The 15,491-nt window shown below is 50.8% G+C and overlaps 4 protein-coding genes across 4 annotated transcripts; 2 read left to right on the top strand and 2 right to left on the bottom strand.

Moving 5' to 3' along the window:
• Positions 1-93: 93 nt before the first annotated feature.
• MIND_00896500 (uncharacterized protein) lies at positions 94-2,444 on the bottom strand (the record flags this gene model as incomplete). Its single annotated transcript, XM_037365611.1, has 11 exons — positions 2,274-2,444; positions 2,169-2,228; positions 2,030-2,120; positions 1,933-1,981; positions 1,423-1,886; positions 1,354-1,376; positions 1,286-1,309; positions 1,159-1,238; positions 950-1,113; positions 614-904; positions 94-569 (listed from the first exon to the last, which is right to left on the bottom strand). The coding sequence occupies exons 1-11, from the start codon at positions 2,433-2,435 to the stop codon at positions 94-96; spliced, it is 1,884 nt and encodes a 627-aa protein (XP_037218853.1). The 5' UTR covers positions 2,436-2,444.
• A 690-nt stretch (positions 2,445-3,134) lies between these two features.
• On the top strand, positions 3,135-5,335 carry MIND_00896400 (F-box domain-containing protein; the record flags this gene model as incomplete). Its single annotated transcript, XM_037365610.1, has 6 exons — positions 3,135-3,505; positions 3,550-4,237; positions 4,285-4,329; positions 4,377-4,433; positions 4,482-4,563; positions 4,614-5,335. The coding sequence occupies 6 exons, from the start codon at positions 3,135-3,137 to the stop codon at positions 5,333-5,335; spliced, it is 1,965 nt and encodes a 654-aa protein (XP_037218852.1).
• Positions 5,336-6,034: 699 nt separating this feature from the next.
• Positions 6,035-8,046, top strand: MIND_00896300 (F-box domain-containing protein; the record flags this gene model as incomplete). Its single annotated transcript, XM_037365609.1, has 5 exons — positions 6,035-6,390; positions 6,454-7,186; positions 7,235-7,291; positions 7,343-7,418; positions 7,472-8,046. 5 exons carry the CDS (start codon positions 6,035-6,037, stop codon positions 8,044-8,046), a joined length of 1,797 nt encoding a protein of 598 aa, XP_037218851.1.
• A 2,421-nt stretch (positions 8,047-10,467) lies between these two features.
• MIND_00896200 (Short-chain dehydrogenase/reductase family protein) lies at positions 10,468-11,813 on the bottom strand (the record flags this gene model as incomplete). Its single annotated transcript, XM_037365608.1, has 6 exons — positions 10,468-10,530; positions 10,591-10,696; positions 10,742-10,874; positions 10,925-11,412; positions 11,462-11,564; positions 11,612-11,813. 6 exons carry the CDS (start codon positions 11,811-11,813, stop codon positions 10,468-10,470), a joined length of 1,095 nt encoding a protein of 364 aa, XP_037218850.1.
• Between the last annotated feature and the right edge of the window lie 3,678 nt (positions 11,814-15,491).

Genomic DNA, 15,491 nt, shown 5'->3' with positions numbered 1-15,491 from the left:
TTCTCCCCTTCTGTGAGATCTCTTCCTGTCATTGGCTGTGTTGAAGGACACCTCCATGCTGACAGAGACTGACTTTTAGATTATACTATCTCTTCAAATCACATACGCTGCCTTCTCCCTCAACACCCTCCTCAACAGCTTCCCAGCTGCATTTCTCGGAATGGCGTCAATAAACTCCACCCCTCCACCAAGGCCCTTATATTTCGCCTTGTGGTCCGCGATGTCCTTGATTAACGCTTCCTTGATCTTTTCCTTTTCCCCTTCCGCATCAGCACTCGCTCCGACCCGTTCCAACGCACTTGCGCTAAGCACGACATACGCCTTGGGCAGCTGCCCATTGAACTCGTCAGGGACAGGCACAACGCAGCAGTCCGCAACGTCAGCGCTAGCCGCGAGTCTCGCTTCCAGCTCGGCTGGCGCAACTTGAAAAGCGCGGACCTTGATGAAATCCTGCCACGAGTAAGACGACTCCACAAGGCCCCGGTAAACAGCAGCATGCCTTGATTCTGTCCACAACATGCACCTCTCCTTTCTCGTCAATGTACACTTGATCCCCTGTCCGAACCCATCTACAACCAATCAACACCACGCGTCAACAGTCGCATCCACTCACCCGTCCACAAACGTCTCCGTTGAGCTGCAACGACGTCAGTGTTTGAGATTATCAAGCAACATACACACATCTTCTCGTTGTTCACGTAGTGAGTCGCAATCGACGGTCCCCGTATATAAAGCTCTCCCGGTTCGCCCGGCGCTGCCAATGCCGTCTTCACATCTCCGTCTGCCCCTGTCTCCGTCTTCATGACTCGCGCGGAATTGCCTGGAAGTAGACAACCGCCGCTGCCAGTCGACACCTGTCGGTCAAGCGGCGGCATCGCAACGATGCCCGAGACCTCCGTCATGCCTGACGGTAATTGAGATTAAATAAGTATGCTGAAAACATCGATACCCAAACTCTGCTCGATTACCGCATTGGGCATGAGCTTCGCCATCTCTTGCACAAAATGGAGGTTGACTGGTGCGCCACCAGCGTAGATGACGCGAATGGATCTAAGATCCTCGGCGACAACAGCAGGGTGTTTGCTGAATAGCACCATGATTGGTGGGACCAAGCTACGACAAGTGTAGATGAGAAATCACACTAAAACAAAGACATACGAGAGCTGGTTGACCTGGTAGGTCTTGATTGCTGCGAGAAAGTCGCGGAAATCGAACTTGGGTAGGATGACGGCGGTCATCTGTGGAGAAATAAGGCATTGCCCAAGGAAGGGAGAGATAGAATCACTCCGCAAAACAAGTGGTATTGCAGCTGAAGACAGTTAGCCTGACTGTAGAATAAACCCAAAGACCGACGTTGATCAGGAGACCGAAAATATCTGGGCTGCATGAACAAAACAGCTCAAAGCATATTGAGAAACCCACGGAAGAAAGGCAAAGCCGCAAGCGAAACATCGCCGGGCCTAAATCGTCTCTCTTCGACAGGAATAGGCTCTGTCCCCAAACCCATATCCCAAGCAGCATTTTGGAGTACGTTTGCGATGATAGCTGCGTGTGGCAGCGCAGCCATCTTCGGCACTCCCGTAGTCCCACTCGAAGGGAAGCATAGTGCTGTTTTAGTTTTCCCCTCCCCAGGCGCAAGCTTGTACTCCTTAAACTTGTGTGTCTCTTTACTAGAAAAACCAAGTTCGACGAGTTCAGTCACCAACGCGTGCTCGCCAATCTTGTCAGTTGTTGCCAAAAGAATTATGCGATCCGTGGAGAGGCCAACGGAAGCGGCAGCAGCGGTTGCCGCTGGTAGAGCCATGGGGTGGACGAATAAGAGAGCCGGCTTCATATCCCGGATAGATGGCAAGATTTCCTCCGCGTTGAATGTCGGATTCAAGGTGCTGAAGCTCGTTCATTACTAGTTCTCAGGATAGCAAACGAACAGACAATACAGAGCTCCCCAGCCTGTGGGCAGCCCAAACCGATATTGCAAAGTCTGGAGACGCGTCAGAACTCGCCTAATTCTCAGAGAGGAGGAACTGACCGACGTGATTACTGCTCAGAATGCCGACTATGGGAGGAATGGGCACTGTAAATATTCGGAGAAAGGTTCCACAAACCAGAATCCTGAGGGCCTTTCAACCCCATTCGTTATAAGTAAGTTCCCTGAGGGGGAGAGATACCGCACCTAGCGAGTAGCGCAAACTCAACCCGTTGGCAAGATTCCATGTCCTCTCAGACAACTGCCTGAGATGAGCCTCTCGCACATAGAGTCGCGAACAACTCACTTCATCCTTCCCATACGTCTTCCCGGTGGCAGCATCAATAATCCAGGGCGTGGCGGCTTTCCTCGTCATTCTAATCGGATGCTCGTAATCGAATAAGAATTGGGGAACGGTAACATCGTCGGGGATGTGGGGCGCAGGCATGAGGGACGTGAATTCGGCCATAGTGGTCAGGGGAAGAGCTATCGCAGCACCCTCACCAATTATCAGCTCGTGGTCGCGTAAAATCGATGAATCAGAACACTCCGCATCTTCGAAGCTCTTCCGATTTTGTTGTTTCGCAAAAACGAGGCGGATCCTGATCTACGCGGGAAGGGCTCGTGGTTTTCAGTCGTTCTGCAGAAACAAACTGACTCAGTCAAAATCGACAAACGCTATGAGATGTAAGTCGAAAGAGACTGTAAGAAACGTCGTGAGACGACAAACTCATTGCCCTTGAGTCTGAAGTATATGAAGGCTCTCCAAAGGAGCCATACTATGCGTCGACGACGCACTTTTCGATACGCTTCAGGCAGATATAATTTCGACATCATCTGAGGCAGTTCTGAGGCGGAAATCATGTGACGATTTTCCACTTTTTCTTCTCTTCCAACGTCCGACCAGATACACACAATTAGACCACTTACACGCGTCTTCAGCGCGGCGCGACCTATCTGAATGCAACATTCTTCACCCCTCCTTTCACCTGCTCGCTATGTCAGGACGCAACAGCGCGAATGCAAGAGAGCCAATCTTACGAAGGCAGAACTGGCGGATGCCTTGCTCAACGAATCACCCCGATCGGCCCCGCGGCTATTTTTTGCGGCGAAGGCTTCAAAACCGGGGTGAAAATTAGCTTCAGCAATCGCACCTGCCCTACTCGCCATGCCCAAACGCAACGAATCCCACTCCGACCTCTACAGTCGGCTCTTGTTCTCCAAGAAACTCGGTTACCCGCTCTACAATCCTTGCCTTTCAAGTGACCATTCTCCTGCACGCATAGCCGCTGGAGTGCAAATTGGTGATGTTGGCGTTGTTCGGCGGGACGGCTCTTTTGACCCTATCTTCAATATTCTCGACTCCACCTTAAACCCGACGACATTCCCAGACGATTTCCAACCTCTTGCCAAGCTATCAGCCGCCCAAGCAAACGACATTGCCAAACAAACGGCGTACTACTCCAACAACCATAAAGTTTCTACTTTGGAGGAGCGCAATGCCAGCTTGAGTCTGGAGGCGAATTTAAGTGGTACAGGGTATGATTTTACAGCTCATCTTGATCTATTCTCACCCGTCCAAGCCTTGGGCTCCCTGGTGGTGCCAACGCATCGATTGAATTCACTCGGAACTCCAAACACCAGGCCATCCTGGTTCTTCCTGAGGGTGGCTCCGTATATGAGCATCGGGCTCTGACTGCTTTGGAGCAGCATGCGAGAGCTAACGCGCAAGTTTGGTACTCGTTCGTCCGGGAGACACTAGGACAGAAGATCAACTATGGCGATCTTTACCTCGTCACCCAGGTCCGGAAAGCTACAAGTTGGCGAAGGACTGTGGGCTTCCGTTCAGAAGGCGACAATAAGGTCAAAGTCGGGATAAACGCTGCTGCTATCGGTTCTGCGGCTTTCGGACTGGGACACAAACACAAGATTGGTCAAGTCGTTTCCGAGGGCGAATCCGCAAGCATTTTATCAACAAGGTCATACCCTGTCAAAGGCGCGACGGAAACGTCCGAGACGGTTGACGTTGCTTCCACCTCTTCCAAGTTGGCCCCTCCCGAAAACCAGACGATATTTTTTTCTGGTTTCAAGATTATGGTCCGACCGAATGTACAAGGAGGCCTCGTTGGTACGGCAAAGGACATCTCAGACAACAAATGGACGGATGTAAGGCGTGGCGCCAGCTCATTCTGGAGCTCTGTGATGGAGTTCTTGCTATCTTGCTGGTGTCTTTCTCCATCAGAACATAAATCTAATCGTATGCAAACTGCCGTCTGTGCCTTCCGTCTGCTCACTATCCTTGACTGACGATCAACCAGCGAAACCACCCATCGGACGCCCTCAACAACCACATCTTGGACAAGGTTTGGTAGAGTATGTCTTCTAACACAATTACTGAAATCGTTCCCAGTATCCAGATGCACTAGCCGCCGTTACTCATGACTGTGTCTGGGCTGAAATCCTTCAGGTTTTTTTCTCGAATATTTAGTTAGAGCATATACTCACCTTTTAGCAGAACGGAGAACAAGTTCCGCCGCCGCCGTATAAGCAACTCGTTGAACGAGTACTGCAGAAGTTCAAGATCGATTCCGAAAATGGTATGTATGCCTGTTTGGTCTTGCAAATCATGTCTTAGATGTTCCTCTAGGCATGTTCTTTACTCGACCAGAAGATGGAAGAAGTTTAGATGCACTTGTTCAAGATCAGGCCCATGCACGACAAGAGACGGAGTCGTTCCTCTCGTCTCTCGAAGAAGCGAAAACCACCCGATCTGTCCGCACAGTCAGTTTCAGCCAGAGTGTACTGTTAGAGCGAGACCGTCGGTCTATTGGCAATATCCCTCACACGCCTCTCGAATCACCCGACGACGAAAAGGATATACGGGACGTCACCAATACTTCGGAAGACAAACAGCCAATGCCAGGAACCTACGTTGAACCTGACGCAGGCCCACCCGTCCCTCTTAAATCCAGTTCTATCGATAAGCGCCGACCGTCACTCTCAACCGTTGCCCCTCGCTCCTCGTCTTTCAGCGAACGCAGTCATCGGCGTGCATCTCGTTCACCGACTTCGTTAACCCCTCCGCCATTAACCATTCCGTCTGTTACAGAAGAATCAAACGAAGCCAATCCGAGCTACTTCCCAGCAGCCATGGCGGATTCTCCGGTCGATGACCAAGCAACACCTGAAGCTGAGCCGGATGGCGCTAATCTGGCGGGGCCTGCCAGTGAAGCAGCTACAACCCATCAACCAGAAGCTACAACTCATCAACCAGAAGCTTCACAGGCGAGGAAAGATAGCAAAGGCCACGAAAACTCCTGGGATAGGTTGTGGAAAGGCCGTCGTTTCTCGAGTCTGTATTCAAAGTAGTGGATGCTTTAATTTTGTATTTCTGTGGCATGTAGTTGCTCAACTTTATCGTGGGTGCATGTTGAATGTTTTGCCTGACAATGTCGCAAATTGCCTACTTATCGCTGAATGATGGCCTGATTTGTACTTTTCACACGGAGTTTACGACCAAGTTTACGACTGCCCAACTGCCCAGAAACGGACTGAGAGTCGGCTGCGAGACAAACCGCGACCATGTCAATGCTTCATCGAACCAATTCTTACCCGGGCCACCGCAGTTTCTTGCTGAAGAGGACGGAATGCCACTCCCGACGCCCATGGCCTTCATTTCATTAGATTTCATTTCACGTCTCGTCCAATCATAACACTGGACGGAGCGCCTTTTCCGTGTGCAGTGCTACAGAAGACAGATAGAATGATCGTGGTACACACAGTGTAAAGTGGTCGCTAAGTGAGACTTTTGCTTTTTCTTATATGATTCACCTATCTTATTGGCTGAAGGTAGCCCAACGAACTCATACCAGAGGCACACAAACTTCCCTGCTCGAATTTGGACTGTTCGACCAGGATGGACGGATGGACGGCAACTTGAACGAAGCGCGCTATTGGTATTAGCGCACATACCACGCCGATGCGGCGAGGGTCTAACGCGACAAGCATATAAGCTTTTCATTGTGTACATGGGCCATACCTGCTACTACATCCTCCTCATCTCCCGCGATGCGTCATTCAAACTCGGAATCCTACAATCGCCTGCTTTTCCCCAAACGGCACGGATACGCTCTCTATAACCCTCGCCCCACGTCTGCCCGCAAGGGAGTTGGGGTTGAAATTGGCGATGTTGGTGTTGTCACTAAGGATGGGCAATTCGATCCATACTTCAACGTTTTGGACAACAAACTGAACAAGTCCTTGAATGTCAATATTCCCCCACAGTTTCTAGTAAGCGTTACTTCCCAGGACTGGGCAACGGACGTCAGGGATGTGAGAGACTTCTTCCCGCCGAAAACCACGCTGTATTCGCTGGAAGAGCGCGCTAACAACGTGGGCGCGGGGCTAAGGTCAGAAAACTCGCGGTACGTTTTATGTTCGATGGACACATCATCCACTTCATTCATCTGTGGCAACTCGAATGTTAGGCTAGGAATCCCAGCTAACATCGGCGCTGATGTCCACAACAAGAGTCACACCAACTACAAAGCCATCTTGGAGCTTCCCAATGGCGGTTCATCGTACGACTATCGTGCCCTCGGAAAACTTGAAAAGCACGCAATGGAAAACGCTCAGGACTGGTATTCTTATGTCAGCGACAAGCTTGGACGCAGTATTGCATACGGAGACCTCTACCTCGTCACTGGGGTTCAGAAAGCAGCATCGTGGCGAAGGACATTTGGTCGACATTCAGAAACAGCCAGTGGTGTTCGTGCAAATGCGGAAATCTTGACTGGGGCTCTTGGAATTGGTGGCGAACAGCAGCGCAAAACCGAGGAAAATGACAGCGTAAATTATTATCCTCACAGCGGCGAGCCTGTAGACGTGCCTAAGGAGGACCAGACTGTGTTTTTCTCAGGCTTCAAGATTATGGTCCGGATCAACCTACAGGGGAGAGTCGTCGGTCGACTGCGAAAGATAGATGACGATTACAAAGCTGTTCTCCCAAGAGCGACATCGTGCTGGAGCCCGTTCGTGTCGTGCTGGAGCTCGCTCGCGCGCTTCTTCCAATGGTGTCTGTGTTGCGGAAAGCGGTCAAAGGAAGTGGCTGTCGCCGCGCCTGTTGACTCCGAGCAACCACCAGTCATACATCCCATTCTCAGCAAAACGCCAAATGAAGATCATATATCGAATGCATTCAATGCCTACATCTTAAAAACGGTGATTAAGGCTCCCATGTTCTAAGCAACCGACTGACTGAACAATTAGAATGAAAATGCCAATGTGGCCATGATTCATGATGCCCTTTGGCCCGAACTGCTTGAGGTCATCTCGTGTCTTCTGCTGTTTTGGTCCAAATATTCACAACTCAGACAGGACGGGGAAGAGATGTCTGATGAGGTGCTCTTTGAGCGCGCGGTGGAGAAGTTCAAGGTTGGTGATCAGCGCGATGGTACGAATGCTTGTCTATCTGAGCCGATCCAATTTAAAATGGAGTTTTACTAGGAAGGTTCTCCGTTCGGCTCAAGGATGGTCCGAGTCTGGAACAACTGGTTGAGCAACAGATTAGTGCAGAGGGCGAAATTCCGGGTCAAACGCCGCAAAAGCCGAATGTCGCTGCTACTATTGAGAATGATGATAGTCCCGAAGCCAAAGTGGGGGACCCACACTCACCCACTCCTCCCAACGAGGATAGCAATGACGATCCGGCTTCTTTGGTTTCTCCACCATCAAGTCACGATGCCTCTCCACCCAACGAAGGATCCCCCACGTCAGTTAGCAGTCCGGTATCAGACGGACAGGATGGTTTTGATGCCAGCGAGAAGCTACCAGTTCCATATACTGGTGGACCCGAAAATTCTCTGCTGCCTCCATTCGACGTGGCGTCACAAACCAATATCTCTGCCGAGGCCACGATAGTCGCCCCGACAGGCCCAGCCGAGTCCCCATCTCCCGAGAATCCTTGGGACCACTTCGTTCACAACCATCATAATCGCCAGACGAGTATGGATGACGCGCCCTTGAACGCGCCACGGAAACCTGATGATGAGATCATGAGGTCTAATGATTATACTACTTAGTAGATGAGATTACATTTGGCTAGAAGAGGAGTACTTGGCGGGAAACTCGTTTACAATTGACTCATACTGTGTTTCTATGGTATTAATAAGTATGTATCTCGTGGCTAGTATCTCAGACTCGCTGTGAATTTTAGGATTTCCCTGCGCATTAAAAAATTAGGCGGGATCAACCTGTTATATGTATATTTATTTCCTGCTTCACGTGACAAGTGACAAATGGTTTTTTTTCTTCTTTCCACCACATCGATGGTTGACGGCCTCCCCATCCCTTCATTAATCTGGGTGAGTCCTCGCTTACCCTCCTCCCCCCTCCTTTCCATGATGATATTGCTATGGTCCGTGTTTCCAAGAGGCGACTAGACACCGCTGCTTCAGTATGCCGACAACCATTTTTACCTAGCTCTCTGACCTCTTTTTCCCAATCCTTGGCGATGATACTGACTACCTCTCAGGTCTTGTCTCAGACTATTGTCTGCCTTCGATGGTCTTCACTTGTAGCATTTCGTTGTGTTTTCCGTAGCTCATAATGCACCCATTTCTCTAACCTTAAACATGTCTGTCTGCATGCCTTTCCACCACTATCCGGGGCTGCTAGAGATTGGGAGACGGAATTAACAATGGATGACCACGGTAAGAGTGCTTGTCGATGTGTTTTTCTGTTCTCAAAATTGTTGTAGGCTGTCGGTTCGCTGGGGATACCTGTACTGCCAATGCCCACCTTTCATGAAGTCTTCCTTGTTCCGTCATGGCCAGTCAAAGCGGTTTAGCCGTCGTCATCTGGCACCCACTCCCTTAGTCTTTGTATTTCTTTGTCCCGATCCGTCATATAAGCATGGATTTTGTGACCAGACGGTCTCGCTCCATTCATCCACGGGCCACCATGTCTTCTCTCCCCACCAATCTCCCCTCCAACGTCCTGGTCAGCATTTATGCTGAAATGGCACCAATGTATCAAGACAGCTTCTCTCGATGGCGCCCACGCTACCCTGCAGATGCTCTGGGAGTGCTCTTCCATGACCATCTTTTGACTGTGGCGGCAGTATGCCACTCCTGGAGAGTCGCTGCACTGAATACGCCACAGTTATGGACCACCATTGAGCTGGACTTGAAACTTGGTGGAATCATCACACAAACAAACCGTTGGTATCGAGACCTGATTAGCATATCTCTTCCAACCGTGCTTAGGCACTCGGCCAACCTTCCGTTGACGCTTCACCTGCGTATCGACTATCCCGCGGTTACAGATGCCATCCTCCAACACTTACTGTCGACTGTTTGGCGGTGGAAAGCTGCCAACATACGACTATCTGCTGAAGCGAAGCAAACAGCGTGGTTGGGGGCACTGTCCGGGAAACTTGGGTCACTCGAGTTGCTGCGGATTAACGTCGGCGAGCCACTAGTACTTGGTATGCTCCCTCGTCTAAAGACCATGTACTCGAGTCTTCCGCTACCAGATCTCAAGTCGACTTCGTTCAAGACACTCTATATTAATGCCGATGGTCCTCCTTCGTTTGTTGCTCATCGGCTTCGTAGCCTCAGCACATACAAACACACACTTCATCTCGCTGTCGATATGCTACCGGCGGACCCATTCTATAAGTTGTGCTTCCCCACCACCACCTGCTTTCTCACAGCTCTCCACCTTACTTTCTGGGATCGAACAGTGTCGCTGCATTATGCAGAGAATATGCTCAACACTGTGCTTCCCCAGCTTTACCTCCCGTCTCTGCAGCAGCTTTCGTTGATGTATCATGGTCGACACCACCCAGTAATTGCAACAAGTGCGTTCGTCGGGTTCATTGACCATTCTGAGATACGAGTGACTCTGCGCCTGCTCGTCCTCTTCAACATTGCCATAGGAAATACCCCAATATTGGAGGGGACTATAGCGTGGCTCGAAGCCCTTCCGGCACTGGTCAAATTATCGCTCAGCGACATTTCAATTCGGTCGCCAAAACGCGGACTGGCCCATCCAGAGGGATTCGTTATCGACAAAACCCTGTTTTTCCTTTTGTCTCTACGGCGGCGTTCTACTGCATACGGCCAAGTCCCTCTCTTCCTACCACGGCTCCAGCACTTGACGCTCAACAGCTACCTTGCGGGAATATCGGGAGACGATCTCCGTGCCTTTGTGAATGCGCGGCGTGGTAGGGCGACCCGCCCAGTGGCGTTCGAGCTGCAACTCAACAAGTTTCATGGTGCGGAAATCGAGCCGTCCTTCAAAGCTGCCGTAGTGGACATCCGAAATGACCTGCGACTCAGGGAGGGCTTTAATCTGAAGATGTTCACATTATGGAGGGAGAGGGATTGGGAGCAAACGCACAGCCAGTGGGCGGAGTTTTGGAGGGTCAGATAAATCATTAGCAGTTTGAGGACTCAGGACATCTGTCTTTCATTCTAATCTAATAGCGACGACCAGAACTAGAACTCGAACTTCTCTCCGATAATTTCTTCTGTTGCTGCCCACAAAGTCGCTGTAATGGCCTGCAGTTCACATTCAGCTTCCTATTCACTTATCTGGTATAAAGAATAAAGAAGACGAACCGGGTCAGTGCTATGAGGCGCAGCCATCTCATTGGAAACCGTTGCGTCGGAGAGGTATGCTCCGGGATTTTCGACAAGGCGAGGGTCAAAGGCAGCAGCCACGGTCCTGGAGAGAACTTTAGAGAGACATGATTCATCAATCGAAGCTTACGTTGCTGCACCCTGGGGAATCGTTTTCCATTGAAAGTCCTTCGTATTTGGCTCGCCATTTGCGTCAAGAATCCCCACCCGCCGGAGGACTGGAAGCACGTCCTCATTGCCGCGGTTGATATTGGTATAAATGACTTGCAGGCGAAGATGAGGGTGATTTAAGGAGGAACGCAGGGCAACATACTTCCAGGATGCAGACTGTAGCCAAGGATGGCGCCTTTTGAACGCCGCGAAAGTTCGAGTGCTGTCGAGACGTTGGCTGACTTGGCTTGGAAGTAAACCATTTCGGGAGGGTATTTGTTCTCTGTGGGGGACTTGAGGAAGTCGAGATCAACGCCGGTCCCGACGGCGTGGGCAATACTCGAGACGAAAACAACGCGTGGCGTGTATGTAGCTGATGCGGCGGCTAACAGCTTCCCCTTGAGCAGGTTGGTGAAGAGAAACGGTCCGACATAATCCGTCGCCAGCTGTACTTCGAGGTTGTCGACGCTGAGTTTGAACTCGCGAAGGCCGGCGGCAGCATTGTTGATGAGGACGTGTATTGGTTCTGCGTATGCATTAACCTCAGCAGCAGCCTTGCGCACCGCTTCCAACGAGGAGAGATCGAGAATGAGACGTCTGACGTTGGCCGTTGGGGTCTCCTTCTTGATTGCTTCCTCCGAAAGTGCCAATCTAGGAGACCCTTGGAACGAGAGCAGACAGACAAGAACCTCAATCGCACCTTTCCTCGTTGTACCCTGTGATGACAACTAGGTTCGCATACTTTGCGATGACTCTTGCTGTTTCAAAGCCAATTCCGTTCAAAGAGGTTCCAGTAATAAGAACTGCAACGTTTTATAGGATACAGGACCAGAACAGCCACGAAACGCACCATTCTTGCCCTTGATTTCCTCGCTGAACGTCGCGGAGACCTCTTGAGCGGTGGTTTCGAAGCCGAACGCAGGGTATGAAGGCATAGCTGAAGGGGAAAATCGATTATAGGCGTTGGGATTTTCAGGGCTTAAATAGACATTCTCCTTAGTGCCAAGAACATCGAGCCGAGTCGTTCGTTGTCTGTCAACTTGCCATATCATCGGAAGCCTCGGTCGATCTACAAGGAAAACCGGGCAACTCGGATTGATAGGTGTAAGAATCTACTTGCAGCTAGTTGCCGGTCTGTCAAGAGACACGACCTCCTCGTAGTGCCTCGCATAGCTGGAGGATGCATCTGTGGCAAGTATCGAAAGAATCACAATTTTTACCCGCCACAAGTTGTACTGCGAATGGAAACTTCGGTGTCGGCTGCTCTGGGGAGGAATAGGGGTATATTAGGGCCTGATTGGACCTTGGTTGCGAACCCCAAGCGCGTTGCAGTGGTTGAAATGCAAGATCAACGGGCTTACCTAATCATATCCCTTCAAGATTTTTCTTCCGTGCCGAAGACTGTTCAAATCCGATTGTGTGCAAAAAAAAAAAAAAATCGATGGATTAATACATATTGTACACAAATGATCCTAAGGTAATTTTTTCTTCTTAATCTCAATATTGAACCAAAGTGTAACAAGCTGTGGACCCTAATTGGATGCCAGTTTATGTCATTTAGCATGCCTGTTTTGAAGCCAAAACAGTAACAAAACAGGGCCCTGATTTGCTTGCTATCAAGCCTGAAATCTAGGCTAAGAAAGGTTACATTTCTGTATGGAGAAAACCAATTGCTCATTTTATACACACTAATTGTGCAATGTGCATATAATTTACAAGCTGTGATTGACAAATGTGCACAACTACAGGTGATAATGGATGTCAGGGGAACCTCCCTTTCGGCCCTCGGAGATGACCCCGATTCCGGTCCGATTCCGGTTCCGACTCTGGTCCGGCCCTCCATCTTGCGTGCGCAATTACCCATCCGTCAACACCCTCTCAACAGTCGTCCTGGGACCTGGCCTGCTGTCATGGATAAGACCCGGCCCGTCTGCTCCGGCGCTGGTGTCGGGCCGTAGCACGCAGCACGTGATGACGGGGAACATGCGCCCCAGTAGGAGGAACGCACACGTGGGAAGCACATGACTGAGAACAATGCGTCAAAAACAACAAACAACAAACGGAAAGGCGACACCCGACGGCTACGCGCGACCCTTCCCCTTCTGACCCGCCGAAGGACCCGATGGAGGAGAATGCTGTGGCCCCGTGTCAGACTGTGGGTCGGGCCGTGCAAGAACCTCTCCTAAAACACGCGCCCCGGAACAGAACAGACGGATAGTTGGGCCCGCAAGTACAGCGAGCGGGGTAGATCGAAACCGAAAGGGCCCGTGAACTCGGTCTCTTGTCGCTGTCGGTGGTCGAAGGTTCGAATCGGGTCGTGTCGGGCCCGATAAGTCGATGGCACCTCCTTGCACGGAGTAAGGTAGTTCTTCAGACGATCTAAGCAATAGTGTCACAAACAACACCAATTCAGAGGATGCCAGTTGGCCAGTGAAGGCAAGTAAGAAGCACCGTGAAAGGATATCGTAAAGATGATGGAATTCGAAGACTGGGGTACAAGATGAAATCTACTCTACTTATATACACTACTACCATGTGTTTACCATGCCTAATACGAGAGGCAATGACATCATACTTTAGCCATGCCTTTACGTGCTGTCTGCCTCATGTCCAACTCCACGCTGTCAATCAACATCAGCATCGACATCTGATGATCCAATCACCATCTTATCGGCTATCTTATCTCCTCCTTGTCTTATCTTATCAACCAGGGCCAGAATAAAAGGTTTAAATGGCGAAGAAAAAGGTTTCTTGAACCCAGGGTTTGACAAATAGAGTACATGGTACACTATCACGCCTTATATACGCGGGCCCACAAAGGGGTGATCGGACACCCTGGCCTCTCCTGCTCCTCCTCGCCCCCGTTCCTGGCCGCAGAGGGGACGATCATACATCCCTTGGGGGCCAGGTGCTACTCCTAACCTCCTAGCACTCCTCCCTAGTCCCCTGGTGTCGAGTTGGGCTCGGTGACACATTGTTCTTGGTCATGTGCTTCCCACGTGTGCATTCCTCCTACTGGGGCACATGTTTCCCGTCGTCACATGCTGCATGCTACGGGCCCGCAATGGCCCGACACCAGCGCCGGAGTGGACGGGCCGGGTCTTATCCGTGACACCCCAACCCGGCCGAGTACTCCCAGGAACGGGGCTCGAGCGACCGGCCTGACGACGTAGTCTCAGTGCACAGCCTCTCACTCCCTCCCAATTTGGGAGCCCTTCTGTGAGAGTCTGGACACAAGTGAGCTCGGCTAAGGGGGGGCCCGACCTATCAATTCATCAGTGAGTTTTCCCACCACCTTTGGCTTTGCTCAAAGGCCTCTGTGTGAGCTGTTGACCATGGACAAGCGTCCCTACGCGGCCCAGTAGGGGGAACACGCGGGCGGATGGGACACAGGAGGAAGAGGCAAGGGGGAAGGCGCATGGGGGGACGGTACTCGGCGGTGCACGGGGGAGGCTGAACGACGCCGAGGGGGCGAACAAGAGTGGCGGCGCACGGGCCTTGTTCAGGGACACTGTGACGCGGCCTGTGGACGCCGCGGAGGCGGCGGGTGACCTGTATACCGATTCCGGACATTCGGGCGCGTATAATGCCCTAGGTCCTCCGAACGATGCCGATTCTGCGCCCGGAGCATATTGGAATGGGGTAGGAAGCAGAAGCAGAAACGGCGGTAGAGGAAATTCTCCGACACCGCCTGTAGGTCTGCAAACCTCGAGTCCATCTCCAACAATGCATACACGTTCTCGTCGTCCGTGCACTCCCAAAATTCGAAACGCCATGAAGACCCGCGCAAATCTCTTGCCTTGTAAGCTGCGGCAAACGGGCCCCATGAATCACAACGACGGTGCGAATGGCTGCACCAATTGCAAGCACGCCGGACGTTGGCTGGGAGCTTAAGGGCAAGGTTGCCGGGTTGACCCCAGACAGTGCAAAGACAGCCTGTCTGTACGCAAAACGAACACCGAGGCATGATGGTCTGGACGACCTCGCCAAGGCGGCGCAACAGCTCGCCAGGGAATCGCTCCGTCACGCCCGTACAGTCAAGTGCGGGGGCCGATGGTACGTAACCATCTGTGTCCTCCATTGTGAGCCACGACACCCGGTTCAACGGGGAAGTGCGGGGGGCGATAGGCCGATTTGGGGTGACGGCGACTAGCGGAACATCGTCATCCGAGATCTTGATCACGGATGCCTCACGGTTCGCAAGAAGGGAGACGGACAACACCTCCAAATCTGGTGATGACACCTGTGAGGGGCCCATCGACACATCATCCGAATCATGGAGCCATAGGTGTTAGATTTCTACAAATGCAACTAGCTGCAGCTAGCATGCCTGGTGTCAAATACACTGAGCAGGGCTTTTGTCACATATGTCACATTCTTTAAAACCTTATTTTATTTGTTTAAGACTATTGTTATAGTAATTGATGATGGGCCTGATGGTATCTATATAATGTCATCCATGTGGAAACATTGTTGATTGCCATCAAAAGTTTGATGATTATAACCTGCTACATCATTTCTGTCTAAATTGGGATTATTCGTTATTTTCTATATATATATAATCTTCCAAATTATATAACAGGTCTTTGGCCTGAAGAAAAGGAACTTAACATTCATTTATTAAGTATACTAATAATGAATTCTGATGTTATATCAAAGTTTTATCAGTCTTATGGGGGAACAGAAGACAAACACACGGTAAATTCAAATCTTTCTTTTCAGGTAGGGTT

This window comes from Mycena indigotica, assembly GCF_014461135.1.
Source record: "Mycena indigotica strain 171206Taipei chromosome Unknown Mind.scaff0007, whole genome shotgun sequence".
Classification (NCBI taxonomy): Eukaryota; Fungi; Basidiomycota; class Agaricomycetes; order Agaricales; family Mycenaceae; genus Mycena; species Mycena indigotica.
This window is presented reverse-complemented; position numbering and strand designations above follow the sequence as displayed.